The sequence below is a fragment of the Arvicola amphibius genome, chromosome 13 (assembly GCF_903992535.2).
Source record: "Arvicola amphibius chromosome 13, mArvAmp1.2, whole genome shotgun sequence".
Taxonomy (NCBI): domain Eukaryota; kingdom Metazoa; phylum Chordata; class Mammalia; order Rodentia; family Cricetidae; genus Arvicola; species Arvicola amphibius.
The window spans coordinates 49,377,029-49,392,166 of NC_052059.1; the positions used below are offsets into that span (position 1 = coordinate 49,377,029).

Genomic DNA, 15,138 nt, shown 5'->3' on the forward strand with positions numbered 1-15,138 from the left:
TCCCTGGCTTCGGTTTTCAGGGGCTGAAGTGTTACTGAAATGGAAGTGCTTCAAGGGCATTGCCATTTGTGCCCAGCTCATGGCTTCTCGTCTCATGCACATTATTTTGCTACTTTTCATTCTAATTCTTTCCCATCATCATATAGCAAAACCGTCATTTGGCTTCCCGCTGGGAGGCTGTGTACTGGTCACTCACTGGCGATGTCCTTAGTGATGCGCAGCATCCACAAAATTTGCTGTCACTTTTGTTGTTACCCACAGGCATGTGCATACATTTCTCCCCCTTTTGTATACTTCAGAATGTCCAGGGTCGTAAGCATTTCCAATAGAATGAAGAGTAAGGTTCCAGCATTTGATTTCAAGTCTCCTTTAGAAAGAATAACCAAGATCCCCTACAGTAGAAATGTTCTTTGTTTTGTTTTGTTTACAAAAACTGAAACAAACAGAAAACAACTAAAAGCCAAAGTGCTGGGAGAGGAATAATGAATGGTTCTGTAGGGCTGTCATGGGGCGTGTGGGCACCACCCCAGGGGCTGTTACCCCACATCATGCCTTCTCCTTAGTTACTGCCACAGCTACACACCTGGCTTTGCTCTACAAAAAGAGCTTTGATGTCCCTACTTTAACCCACGCTCCAAGACACCTAAAGAGTTGGTTCCACTCTGCACAGTATGGACTCAGTCTTTCCTCCACTCTGATCTGCTGCCCCATCTCAGGCACTTTGTACTCAGCCTGGGTTGTGTGTCTTCCAGTCTCAGAATGCTGCAGGCTCCCTTAGGATTCCTTTACTCTGCCTCTTATTGTTTCACGATGCCCAGACCTCTGCCCTGGAAGCCCTGCTCTCTCCTTGAGAGCCTGTACAACTGTCAGCTCTCATCTGCTACAGTCTGCTTGCTGTGCCTGCATTCACTGTGCTTCCTTTCATAGTTCTCTGTTTACCTCCGTCTGCTGTGACCACACTGGCAAGTTTTGTCTGGTTCATCTTTGCCCACCCTGATAGTCTGCTGGTAAGTTGAAACTAGGACTTTGTTTTGTGGTAATTAAGAAATTCTAGACATTAGCCTATGTGCTGACTTCCTTAATAGTCCAATTTGGTCACATAATACTAAAAAGAAACACTATTCTGATGTAATTATAGCCATCTATGTCTCCATTGCTAAAACCACCGGCATACCTGAAGGAGATACTGTGGAGCCTTCTGGGACCCTGAAACTCTTTCTGCTTGAAGAAATTATGCTGGTTCCACCAGAAACCTTGCTTGGAGCCTCTGCTTTCTGCTCACCCCAGATTCTTTTTTACATTCCTTAATGCATTTCTTATTCACACATTTGTTAGTCTTATGCTAGGACCAACCAGACTCCCTTTGTGAGTAATTAGAAACATGGTCATTTTCTTCTTTGATGCTTCTCTTTTCTCTAAGCAAAATTCCCTCTCACTGAGCATCTAAGGGGAAGACCCAGGACTTTTGTTACATAAGACTAGTCAATATAGTGCAATCCTAGGTCTGTATCTTACTGCCCAAGCAGGGGATGAGATTCAAGTTCCTTATATATTTTAGAGTCAATCCTTGTTGTAGCACGATGAATAAAAACCCAGAGACAGAAATTGGGGTTCAACCCAAACGTCAGAAAAGCAAAACAGCCAGCCACTGATTCTTAGTTCAAAATGGTGCTCCTGCCTCCAGGAATCTCAGAATGAGACTGTGTGTGAGAGCTGTCTCCTTCCATTTTTATTTTTGGTTTTTCGAGACAGGGTTTCCCTATAGTTTCTAGAGCCTGTCCTGGAACTAGATCTTGTAGACCAGGCTGGCCTCGAACTCAGAGATCCGCCTGCCTCTGCCTCTCAAGTGCTGGGATTAAAGGCGTGCGCCACCACCGCCCGGCTCTCCTTCCATTTTATATTCCTCTCTAGTGCTAGGATTAAAAGCATGTACCACTACCACCCTGTTTCTATGGCAATCTACTATGGCTACTGGGATTAAAGCTGTCACCACTGCCTGGTCTGTAAGGCTGATTGGTGTGTTTGTTTTACTCTCTGAACTTCAGGCCAGCTTTATTTATTAAAATACAAATGAAATATCACAACACTTTGTCAGACGTTTTCTCTGAATCAGTAGCTTGTTTCTTCACTTTGTTGTTACTTCCTGTTGTACTGGGGGTCTTGTCCAGGAAATCCTTATTCATTTTGATGTTCCAGAGTACTTTAATTTTCCTTCTAGTGCGCTTTTGGCTTCAAGTCTTACATTTAATTTTGATTTGAATATTCTTTTAACTGGTGGTGTCCAGTTTATTCTTCTGCTTACTACCAAGGTTTTGTTAGACTGGATGGAAACAGTGGTTGCTAGCTAAGACCTAAGGTCCCCACGAAAAAGTGATGGGTAAGACCTGACCCATCATCACAGGCTTACCTCATCTCCTGCTGAAGAAATGGTAAGTGTCAGACACGAACAGATGTTGGAATCTTACCAGATTTCCTCTGTGCACCCAGTGAGATGATCATACAGCTTTTGTCTCTCACACTACAGGAGGCTTTTATCCCTGGGATGTCTCCATCTTGGTTGTGATGAATAGTCTTTTTAATGTGCTCCTAGATTCCATTTACAGGATGTTATCTGAAGGGTTTTGTGGGGTTTTTTTGTTTTGTGTTTTTTTTTGTTTTTTCTTTGTCATGTGTGGTTACTAGGGTGTTGGGATAGTACAAATCTTCTATAATGAATTTAGAAAAACTCTTCAGATTTCGAAATGATTTATGAAGAACTCGTGTTAATTCTTTAAATGTTAGCCAGAGCTCAGCAGTGAGGTTAAGCAAAATATTTCTTAATCATAAACAATAGGACTGGAGTTATGACTCAGCAGTTAAGAGCATTAGCTGATCTTCCAGGGGACCCAGGCTCAATTCCCAGTCCCAACACGACAGACAGCTCCCAACCATCTGTAACTCTAGTTCCAGCGGACCAGCGCCCTCTTCTGACCTCAGTGCACAGACATACATGTTGGGCAAACATTCATACATATAATTTCAAAAAACAATAGCAACAGTTTTTTTTAAAGAGGGGGAAATGCTGCTTTTTCAAAAATATGACTTAAATTATATGAATAAATTATCCTTTTCCTGAGGTCTTGATTTGAGAGAAATTACCGGGGTCTCCTTACTCTGATCTTCATTGTATGCAGTTAAATCCTGGGAATACAGCATAAAAGAGAACTCTAAAACTTCAAGTTAATAGAAAACATTATGCCAGGAATAACTGAAAATTTTAATTTAGCTCCCAAAACCAGTATGGTATTTTTTTGTTAGTCACTGCACCACAATACTAATGCCTTCTACCTGATCCCAGTCCACTTTAGAGCATGAATTGTCTACAGAATTGTATTAATCATCAAACTGGTTCTTAATTATTTCAGTGTTTCCCTAAGGTCCTTTTGTTGTAAAAATGTGTTCGTTCACTTCGAAAACCCTGCAGAGAATTCTGCGAAGCCCATCATGGAAGCCGGCCGTGTCAGCAGCGTTTTATTTCCTGCTCTGCGTCGTTCTTGCTCGGCAGAGATAAAGGCCTCTGACAGCTGTGTGTGTTCTGTGTTGGGCTTAGCCTTACACGCCTGTGACCCCAGCGTCTGTGAGACAGCCGAGGTGGAGTCTGGCCTGGGTTTCAGTGCTTTTCTGGGGAGGGGGAGGAGGTACAAGATGGACGAGCTGTGAGGAAGGAGCAGATGAGGTCCTGTAGGACTCGGTTGGTAACGAAAACTCATTTCTCAGGCCATTGGCACTGGAGGAGGGCAAAAGGCAGGAGACAGACACAGGCTTACTCTCTTTCTTACTTATATGGCAGCCACAGCACGACGGAGATGGTGAGGCAATCCCGAACCTCCATAGTAAACCTCTGGAAGTATTTGAACCTAAGTAATGTGTCAGGAATATGAATCAGTCGTGGTCTTCCAGGTTATTTGGCCAGAGAGTTATAAGGTATACTGATCATAGAGTTGTCACTTACGTGGGACCTTAGGTCTTAGCAGCCATTATTTTCCATCCAGTCTGACAAAGCCTTAATTGTGAGGCACACCTTACTGTACACGCCAGTGAGAGAGGAAAAAGCAAAACAATATTACCAGTTAGGAGATGTGTCCTGATTGCAAGGGTCACAGTAATGAAATGTGCATCATGAAATCAGTGAAATAAGGTCTTTACATTGGTACAGAGAAAAGCTGAGAAATGCAAGAAAGAATTTGAGAAAATGAGAGGGAGAGGGGATACAATTGAGGACAAGTAGAGAAGTTGACCTTGAAAGGGGGAATGATTTATGTTTTCTTGGCTATGGGAAAAGAAATGAATAATGGCCTCGAGAAGTTTAGCATTTCAGAAGCAAAAACATCTAGCAAACCAATAACCGCGAAGGCAAGGTCATCTGCAGAGAGAGTGACAGTGGCGGCTTTGAGGGCTTGAGACTTCAGAGTGGGGAGGTTTCAGAGGAACGAGTCATGAAAGAATTCCACCAGAAACAAAGGGACGAGTTCAGATTGCAGAGGAAGGAAACCGCTTGGTGCTGTTGTGTGCTGTTCGGAACACTTGGTCCTCCAAGGAGGACGGGAATAAAAGGGAAGGTGCTGTGCAGCGGGAGATTTGCAGGGCAGGATCACAGAACAGAAAAACTCATCAGTACAGTTCCCTTCCTTTCAGACAAGTTTGGCTTGTCTGTCATTTGGGCAAGAAGTAAGGGCTGCAACTAGACGTAGTAAACATTTATTTTTTTACTTAGGAGAGGAGAAACAATTACAGGATTAGTGATTGCTGGGAAGAGGAAGGCTTAAGTTTGCAGAGATGTAGATCAGGAGGACGCTGACTGGAGAATTCAGAGCGGATGTTTGGAGGCGTGTTCTCTTCCTGTAAAGCACGGGTGGAATCACGTCTGTTGTATGAAAACCTGGTTTTCAGTGGATGGCCTTCATTCCTAAAGGACAGAGCAAGCGCCTTGCCAGCTGTCCCCTCTCCCTCTGACGAGTGATCGGCACTAGCACTGATCTCATCGCACCGTCCTGTGAAGCCCGTGCTCTTAACACTCTGCTCTTCTCGGTGCCCAGGGATCTCGTGGTCTCATCTACCATCGCCCTTGACAGTGCCAGTCCTCAAGACCTAGCTCAGACTTCCCTGTGACATCTTTGCAGACTCCCCACAATCATGACCACACAAATCCTGTGGCCTTTCACCTCTAGTACACTTAGGTACATCTTTCTGTCCCAAGGAGATTGTGAGCTCTTTGATGGGGGTAAATGAGTCAGCTGGGTGACGTTTCAGACGTTAGTCTGTGTTCTGGTTACCTGGCTGTCATACTGAAGTTAGGTTCTGAGTCTGCTCCTTGGAAGCTGTGCTGCTGCCACGGCCTAACCAAAAGTTCAAGTAAGCACAGAGGCCAGGACAGCATGGACATGGAGCAGCCTCGAGCATGGTAGCTTGGAAAGGTCTGAAAATGAACACTGGCACTCCAAAGACCATGCAGGAGGAGATGCTTACACCGAGGGAAACAGTAAGGAACCATATAGAACATGGTCAGAGACAAGGGTGGGAGGAGTATGTCTGGGAGGCTTATGTTTTAGAAAAAAACATGGAGGAATGAGGCAACAGCTTTACCCAAACTGAAGTGAAGATGTGCTGTCCATATAGAGACCTCGAGGGAGGAGAAGGCGGCAGGTCAGGCTTTCGGGAGGAGAGGGACTTCTAAGGAATTTGGGCAGCGAGTGGTCTTTCTGCCATTGCTAACTGGCTGGTTCCCAGTGAAAGGAGGAAGATTTGGTGGGCACTAGAGTCCAGGAAAGGTCATTCATTGCCTGATTGTCAGCTTCCAGGCTCAAGGCGTGAAAGCTCTCTTTTTCTGTAAGTTCACCGATGTCAGAAAAAGTAGCACTAATAATGGCATTCTGTTTCCACTTACATTTTATGAGTCTGCTCAGTCCAACACCAGATTTAGCAAGCCTCGTGTTTTAACTGTTGCTGAGTAGAGTAATATCTACTTCCTAATGTACAAAAGTGAAACACATAAGTATCCCCTGAAGCCCCTTCTTCAACAGTGAGTGCTCAGTATTCTCAGCCTGATGTGTGGTCTCCTCTTTACCCATGGGAACCAGCACACATGCAGACAGGAGCCTTCTAACTCATAGCATTTGCGCTTATACATTATTCTGCACATTGTTTTTCTCACTTAGGAATATGCTGTAAAAATCCATTCAGGTCAGTGGATAGCGTGCTAACTTATTTTTTCCTAATTGTTTAAAGATAGTATAAGTATAAATACCCCATAATTTTTTCTGCCACCCCTTGTTTGTGGATAATTGGTTAATTTTCAGTTTTTACTACTATTTAAAAAATGACCAAAAAAGAAAAAGCTGTGCTGATACCAGTGCTTCAGTAGCATGACTCTTGTGGCTCTGTGACTTTTGTCAGTCATGCACACCAAAATAACTTGTAATGTTTCCCTGCATGTGTCTATTGTTTATTGGCTATACCCCTTATCTCCCTTCCTTTTCTTTGCTTTCCCTTCCCATTATTATTCTCCCGGTTAGTTTTACTTCTGAGGTCATGTCATACACGCATCCACAGTTATATATAGCTATATAAGGTTTAAGAATTACCCACTCATGAAAATAGGCATAATATTATGTTTCTCAGACTAGCTTGATTCAGTTAACATGATCATCATCAGGTGCATTCATTAAAAAAATAACTTTCATCTTGGAGGAATCTTTTAGTGAAGCACAGCAGCATGTAGACACTAGTCACACAGAGTAAGTTAAGTAAAAAGCAAACCTACTCTTTACGTTGTCTTCCTTTCAAGTGCACAGTGGGTACATAGGTAATGGTTACCATAGCAACACTAGCAACTATTTCTATCCACCAAAAAGTTCTTCCGGACATTCTGGACTATACCAAGTTACATCTTAAAGGAGACATTTTAATGAGCACATTTTAAAGTAAAATGTGCCTTTGTTGGTTGCCCCTGCAGTTACTTCAATGAGAATCAATACCCAGATGAAGCAAAGAGAGAAGAGATTGCCAACGCTTGCAATGCAGTCATACAGAAGCCAGGTAAGGAGGTGAGCTCAGAGAGCAACGCTCGGTTACATTCAGTGGTCTGTACACTCACCCTCCTGCAGGTCCCAGCCCAGTGTTCTCCAAACAGTATTCCTGATGTTCATATGATGTGAAAGAAATAGTCAACACCATGACTCTCCATGAGACTTAGGCCCTGTTTTTAATTATGGATTTTTTAATGTTTTTAATTATGGATTTATTTGTCCAAAATTTAGCATAAATTTATCAATTCTGACATAATGGTAAAGTGTGAAAATTCAAGCAAGTTTTATTAATAAAAGTATATAAAGCCATTTTGTTCACCGTTGCTATAAAATTGTGTGAACTGTATTCCTTTGTGGGGCAGCTTTTTGGAGGTGAACTCTATCTGCTTCCCACACTGGGACTGGTGACTTCTGCCTGGCTAAGGGAACATGATGGTTCCTTTGGAAGTCTCCTGTGGAGGTCCATAGCCACTCTGGCACTTCCTGTGTACCATACCCCCTCCGTACTTGAGAGACTTGGCACAAGCAGCTAGTTTCCACGTGGTCACTTGTTTTGATGACTTAAAGACTATGTGAATATCAAGAGTTTTATACGGTGAGGGGGATTAATCTCCTTTATTTAGAAAGCCAGCTTCTAGTGATGTTACCCAACACACTCAGCTCTACTCTTAGGTGAGGGGAGTCTGGGCCTTGAGCGCACGGTGCAAGGGATTCGCTCCTCTGGAAAACACACACCTGTTAAAGCAAGAGGCCAGGAGAGGAGGAGATAACACACATGGTATCTCCATAAGAATTAGCTGTGGTGACCAGGAGGACAGGAAGTCCGAACTCTAACCTGAGTGGTACTGTGCTCCAGCACAGTCACAAAGTAGATGGGTACATGGCCATTAGCCTTCAACACAACATGTATCTCCTATCGCACATTATATGTAACATATATCTTAAGATGCCAGGATTTTATCTGTATACTTCCATAAAGAATAACATCCTCTCAATGCTGCTGTTTAAATGACACCTCTCTGGAACTAACATGGAAACTATGATTTGATCTGGAATCCTAGTAATTGGACTTGGTGGATTTTTTTTTAATATTGAGCATGTCTTCCTGAGTTGTGGCTAGCTGTGTATTCATTTATGTGTTTGTTGATGCAGTAATAATTTTAGTGAGTTCTTAGTACTAAGCAATGCTAAAAAAAGATTCCACTCCATCTGTTATTTTGGCAATAAGTAGAATCAAAAGCAACTTTTAGCAAAGAAATATTTCTTAAGAAAAGTTCGGTCTTGGATCCAAGATACAGATTATCTGAATTTTGTTGCATGCATTCACAGGCAAAAAGCTATCCGACCTGGAACGAGTTACCTCTCTGAAAGTTTATAATTGGTTTGCTAATAGACGGAAGGAGATCAAGAGGAGAGCCAATATCGGTAATGTATCAGAGAGACTGCCTTCTCTCATGAGAAGTTTAGAAATGAGATAAGAGTGGCCAGTTTATGAGCTGCAGATCTAAGTGATCCCAACACTTAGGGCTGTCAAGAAGCACCATCGCTTCTCTACGTTGCATTTTTAATAGTGAGGTCAATGTTACCTGCACTATTTTATTTATATTTTAATAATGACTTCGTTATTTATAAAGCTGATTGTTCTTAATGTTCTAAATTGTAGAATTAACCCCTGAGCAATGGGTTTCTCAAGTGAGTCATATTAAGGATTTCTGTGGGGTCCTAAGAAAGGAACTGTGATGCTCCCAGCCTGCTGATTACTGCTACAGCTATGACCTAGACACTGAGAAACATCTGATCAGTAGCTGGAACAGAAGAGATTCAGCAGGCAAGAAGCAAAAGTAGCAATAAAGGGCATATCAGAAATCTAACAACGGGTTTGGTCAGTTCACAGTGTTTACTTATTGCTGTATACTGTGCTGTATACCATAAACAAACAGTTCCCATTGCCAACAACAACTTAATAAAACTGGAAGATAGACGACCATGTGAGAATGCCTGAGGGGAAAATGTGCGCTCAGCTAAAAAAAAAAAAAAAAGACAAGACAGGATTTTGTCCTGTTCAAAACTAGTAAAAGTGAGATTTGAGCAGGTGAGATGAGAGTAAAAGATTCATTTAAGCTTCTGAAGTTGCATTTCAGGACTGGGATGGCACAGTGACCGAAAGGACCTGGTTTTGATCCCCAACACCACAGGAAGTACGATTGCATTTCATTTGTGAATATGCTTCTTCCTGGTCCACCCAGTTCTCATTTGCTTTGTACAGCCCACCAGGACAGCTGTTGACTCCATAAGTTTTATGAAGTACTCAACAGCCCAGGTTGGTAGTTTAATGTGTACAGAAGCCAGGCCTCTACCCTGAGCTACACAGAGTTGAATTTCTCCCATTTACAGATAACTAGAAACAGATTAACTATGTTCTGACTTCCTCACCGTAAAAATCATGGTGATGAGGCAGCAGATAATTTAGGGAGCTATTTGCTTTTTTCGAAGAAGCAGCAATCCTGGAGAGTCATGGGATAGACGTACAGAGTCCGGGAGGCCACTCCAACAGCGATGACGTGGACGGGAACGACTACTCCGAGCAGGTGGGTGGCTGAGCTGGGGCTTCTGGTCGCAGAGTGGTGGGGCAGTATGGCAATGCAAGTCCGTGGGTACGGTCGTCTGGGGAGGTGGGGAGAGCAGTTGGTGTCCCTCCACTCTGCTCGTGGATCTAGTTAGATTTTCATGTGGTAAGATTCTGTTGTCCTGTTAAATCTGTGAGTAATCTCTATCCACCCCATGGGTTTATTGTCACACAACAGGACACTTGGCAAGCACGCAATGGGGAGGAGGAGGAGGGAAGAAGTTCAGAGGGAGGCAGAGAAGCAGAGAAGGTAGAAGAAGAGAGGAGGATCTGACCCAAACAAGCAAGTTAACCACTTACCACACACTCAGTGTTTGAGAAGCACTTAGGGGCACGCGGGCAGCGGTGGTGGTGCCTACATATGGACCATGCAGGGCACAACAGAAGGCCCCGCCCACTCCAGCCCCATTACAGTGAGAACTCTCATGCCCAGAGAAGTGGTTAACCAGAGTTTCTCTGGACATTGACACACTCATCCTGTCATAAATGCAATACCTGCATGTCTTCTCACCTCATCCTGCTGTGTTCTGCATTGCCTGGGGAAAGTGTATTTAATTGTAGCCACTGCATGGAATAAGTCAGTCACTACAAGTGGGGGAGTCCCCCCCACCCACAAACGTGTTGACAGATTTCATTAAAAATCTCTATAGGATCTAAGTTTCATTTCCATTTGAGAAGTTCAGAGAACACACAGTCCCTTCCCTAGACTCTGGCAAGAAAGCATTTGCTCTTTCTTCTGGTGGCTTCCTTGTCCCTCAGTCTGCCACGCTCTTCATTCTCTCAGTGATCCATTACCTCGGTGTACCCCAGTACTCCAGAGCGGCACGTGAGGCTCTGCAGATTCCTTCTTCAATCCTAAAGGCTAAAATCTAAAAGCCAGAAGGAAACAGCAGCAGCCATGTGTCCCAGAAGATCATCTGCCCCCAAGAGAGCCGCTTCTCCAAGCACATCTCCACCCTTGGCTTAGGAGAGTGCTCTGTTTCTTTCTTGTCGAAAACCTTCCTGTAATTCTTCAGCTGACCCACATAGATGGATCATTTCCATCTTTTTTTGCAGATGCCCTGAGGGCAGCACATCCTATGCTTTTGCCCCCAAGGGACTTACCCTTTCCAAAGCTCTTTGGTACAGAGTCCCCTGAAGATGTGACAGGTGAGAAACACCCCTTCTCTGTGTTAGCACTTTCAGTGCCCAGCGCACAGCCTGTAAGGACAGCTTCGTTCACAGCTCCCTTCCTCTGTTGTCTGGGTTTGGTTTGGTTTGGTTTTGGAACTTGCAGTCAGTCTCCTGCCTCAGCTTGGGAGTGCTGGGGTTACAGACATATGTCACTAAGCCTGTCAGCAGCTTTACTGTGTAATGTGTGTAGCTTGAAGGGCGGAGAGCTTCACTGAGCTCTAAATGAGACCCCGCACTTGTGACTTGTGTAGCTGAGGACCCTCCCTGACGTGTGAGGTGTGGACGTCTGTACTTCTGCGCTTTCTTCACTTGTCTCAGCAGTGACACCGGGGATCCCGTTGCCACTCGGCAGCCTTGTGGATTTAGGAGTGTGCTAGCTTGGGCTCAGTGATTACTGTTGTGTCTGTGGCAAACAGAAAAACCCAAATTACTAGTTTATTTTAATCACGTCAGGTTTGATCACCACTAGCAATTTTTTGATAGAATAAATAAATTCTCAGTGCAAAAAAGAACAAATCAAATCATTTTTGTCCTTTTTGTTGATTCACAAAACCACTTGAAGTCTCTGGACCCAAGTCCATTCAGTGTCTACTTAAATACAATTCACTCCACCGTGAGATGCACTCGGCAGCTTCCTCCACAGATGCTTCTGTCCCCTGCACGGCACCCTGCATGCCTTTTTATGAGCTTGAGAATTGTTACCAGCCAACGAATAACATTCATTTCTTATTTCTACACATCTAGGATGACAGCACGAGCCATAGTGACCACCAAGACCCCATCTCACTAGCTGTGGAGATGGCAGCCGTCAACCACACTATCTTGGCATTGGCCCGGCAGGGAGCCAATGAGATCAAGACAGAGGCCCTGGATGATGACTGATCAGGGAGGATCACACAGTTACTTAGTTTAGACGTAGCACCTTAGCAGACTTTCCTCGGTCCTTAACATGTGTTCTTACAGTATAACTTACAGTTTCTTGTATGTCAGGTAGCCGTTAGGGTCTTGTTCTGTGAAGATGGCATGGTGCCCTCAGCCTTTGCATATACTCTCTCAGTATTAAAATCCCAGTAAGTAATAACCAACCAACCAGACGTCCCTCTCCCAGCCCCTGAGGCTAAAGAAATCTTGCTGCTCCGTCTTAGCATTCCAAGAAAGTGCTTCCAGGTATATAGATAACCCTCAGTTCTCAAATAGTAGGCTCTGTGTAAAATCTTGGGTACCTTTAGATTCATGTAACACTAGGCTGTACCCTGTTCCTGCCCCAAAGCTGACAGGATGCAAGCTGAGGTAGTGGCACAGGACCAACAGACACCATCCGGGAAGTATCCACGGAGCGCAAGGAACACTAGAGCCCCGCCTCAGCCGGAGAGTCATTGATTTCAGCTGCAATAAGCCGTGCCTCCTAGTCACAGCGTGACTAGACTATACTTATTTGGGTGCTGTGCTAAGAACGTCATTGGAATCCCGAGCTCAGACCTTGGTTAGTGTTAATATGGCCAACACAGACATCCTTTCCTCTCACAAGCTGTGTGACTTAGTAGATAACATACTGCCTTCTGCCTTTGGGACCACGAGCCTAAAACGAAAAGGACAAAAACACCAAGTTCTGAAAAGCAGAACCCAGCTTGAGATCATAGGGGAAAGCGTGAGCTGACTGTCGGGTGATGCTAAGCCCAGTTCTCAGAGCCGCTATACATTCCACAGCGTGGTGCCAGCCTGCCTGGGAGAGTGCTGGAGATACCATGCAAGTCCTTTGTCTTCTCCTGGTGCCCCTCCCTGCTACCAAACAAGTCTCTGAGGATAGAGCTGAGGTCAAGTGAGTGAAAGGTCAGGCTTTGTACCCATCACCTGACTAGCTAGGGGCAGAAAAGCGGGGGACATTTACCACTTATATCCCGAGTGTGGGACACAGCAGGATGTGTCTGCTCTGCTCCCATTACTCTGTCCTTGTGGAGGTGTGAAAGCTATATTGCTATAGGCAATTTATTTAATAATTGGAAGCCATATTGATAATGGATGTGGTAATATTTGTAGTTTAATCTACTTTAAACGGCAGTAACTAATGGAATTTTTTTCCTTGATCACATATGTAGCACTTTTGTTACTTTTTAAAGATATTTATATTTGATAAATCTTTTTTTCATTTTGAGAACTCAAAATACCAAACAGTGAACTTATGTTATAAAGTCACCCTGTGATCACCTTGTCATCTAGTAGCAAAATGATGAACTATTCATGCATCAAAGGAAATTACATCTGCTGGTCTTGTATGAAAATGATCCTTGCAACCTGATTAAATGACACGCTGTCACTGTGGGCAAGAAGAAGCAGCCTTCAGTGTGTCGGCACAGTGTGTGTCTGAGCGAGGCTAAGTGTTTTCTGCCTCATCCCGTCTCTCCTCTGTGTGTCCGACAAAGCCTTGTTTGGCGGGCAGTGTGGAGTGGGCCATTAGGCAGGGCTTCCGTCTTTTTGTCCATTACCTGAACCAGTTTCTAAGAAAGCAGGTACTGTCTCCTCAGCTCCTCCTTCACCACATGTGTTTGACTTCAGAGCTGTTGAGAGAGGAGGGCACACTGACCCTCATTTTCCCCTTCTTGCTGGCCGGATACTCAGTATCCACAGCATTTAGCTGGTCTTATTGGGGCACACTGACTGGATTATCCCTTTAGTTGTCAGTCTTGGTTACATGAATGTGAGGAGTCGTCTTTGAGGGGCCTGAGGATGCCACCCCACCTACGTCTGAGACTTTGAAGAGCACTAGGTAGGGCCTGGTCCTGCTCCTGTCCATGGATTTCAGGGGAAACATGTGTTTTTCCCAGCTCCAAAAGCTGAAGTGAAATGGAGCCATCTTCTCTTGCTGTAGTACTTGAATCCACAAATTTAAGAGTAGCATTTCTTATTCTCAGGAACGAGCGCCCCACACCTACTTAGAATCTTCCATGGTTTATTTGATTTATTTTATTTCACTTAGAAGATTGCATTGTCTTTCTTTCCTTTTGTTTACTCAGAGGAATATACCTATTGTGTCTTTCCATTGCGGTCGCGTTTTGTCTGCACATTCTCAGTTGAATCAGAAAGAACAGAAGGGGGAACCATATTTTTCTGATGAGCCACACCCATGATTTACCACGAGGTCATTGTAACTGACGACTTCTTTATGGTGCTGTTGCTCTTGTCATTTGTTCTCGTTCACCTTTTCAAGGGAACAGACTTCAGCTGTTCAGACAGCTCCAGTTTCTAAGGGAACTCTGACTGCAACAGAAAAGCAAACCCTTCTGTTGCCCTAAGACCACTGAGAGAGAAGAATGCAGCAGGGGATACGGCTGAGGCTAGAGCTGGCTGGTACAGGCAGTTCCAGCTCTGTGTGGCAGTGTGGTGGCCCTGGGAGGGCACAGCTGACACAGAGGCTGGTCCTGCTGCTGGAGAAACTGCCGCATGCCCACAGACTCACAGCCTTACACGGAACCTGCACTTTCTGACCCACAGTGGGAATTTGCTTCTTTGGGAACAATGTTCAAATCTACTATCAGGTGGTTTCCTGGGGGTCACCAGGTTCTACTTTTGTGTCCCAGTCCCTGAGCTCTTGGGATGGCCTCAGAGCTGCCACATTCACTCTTTCTTTGGATGGTAAATCTTTCCTGACGATTTTCTGGGTTTTAGGTATGGTATCAAATTAGAAACTTAAGCGTCCCAGCTGAAAGGAAAAGAGCTATGCTCTTGCTTGCCTGTCTCTGCTCTTACCTCCTTCTGTACTTCTGTAGCCCCGGAGAGCTCTGTCAGGAGTTGTGCCTTCTTGGCCAATGAAGATGTTGAAGGGGAGGGGGGGAGCAGGCATTCAGAGAGTGTGCTGTGGTTTTATTTTTTTTTTCAGGCACTTTGAGTTACTATTGCTGGGTAGGAAGGCAACTTCTCACCTTCTAGTACCTTACATGATGATCTGTTAACAAAGGACCATCTTAAGATATTCCTGCGCATCTGAAGACAGTCGCAGCCAGCAGCAGAGGATAGCCAGGAAGGGCAGTACAGTGCTCTCCTGTGTGCGACTGTGCAGTGCCCCTCAGTTCACAGCAGCCAAGTTTGTGTTGAATACCACATAAGGCAGGCAACAGGAGGAGGGGACCTTGGGAAGACAGGAGTGAGACGGAAGCCTGTCTGCACTCCTGTACTCCACTCCAGAGCCCCCGTTCCTGCGAGGTTCATCATTCAGCCATACCAAGGTTTCTAGGAGCAGATATCTGGATTTACTTTCACCTTGTGGGGATAGCATACAGA

General features: G+C 44.5%; 1 protein-coding gene across 1 annotated transcript in view; it reads left to right on the top strand.

Moving 5' to 3' along the window:
- The window catches only part of Hmbox1 (homeobox containing 1), a 125,476-nt gene extending 112,103 nt beyond the window's left edge, over nucleotides 1-13,373 (top strand). The window contains 5 exon segments of the mRNA XM_042054104.1: nucleotides 6,992-7,074; nucleotides 8,394-8,489; nucleotides 9,558-9,652; nucleotides 9,869-9,940; nucleotides 11,608-13,373. Of these exon segments, the coding sequence (XP_041910038.1) occupies nucleotides 6,992-7,074; nucleotides 8,394-8,489; nucleotides 9,558-9,652; nucleotides 9,869-9,940; nucleotides 11,608-11,745 (484 nt within the window). The 3' untranslated portion in view covers nucleotides 11,746-13,373.
- Nucleotides 13,374-15,138: the final 1,765 nt, after the last annotated feature.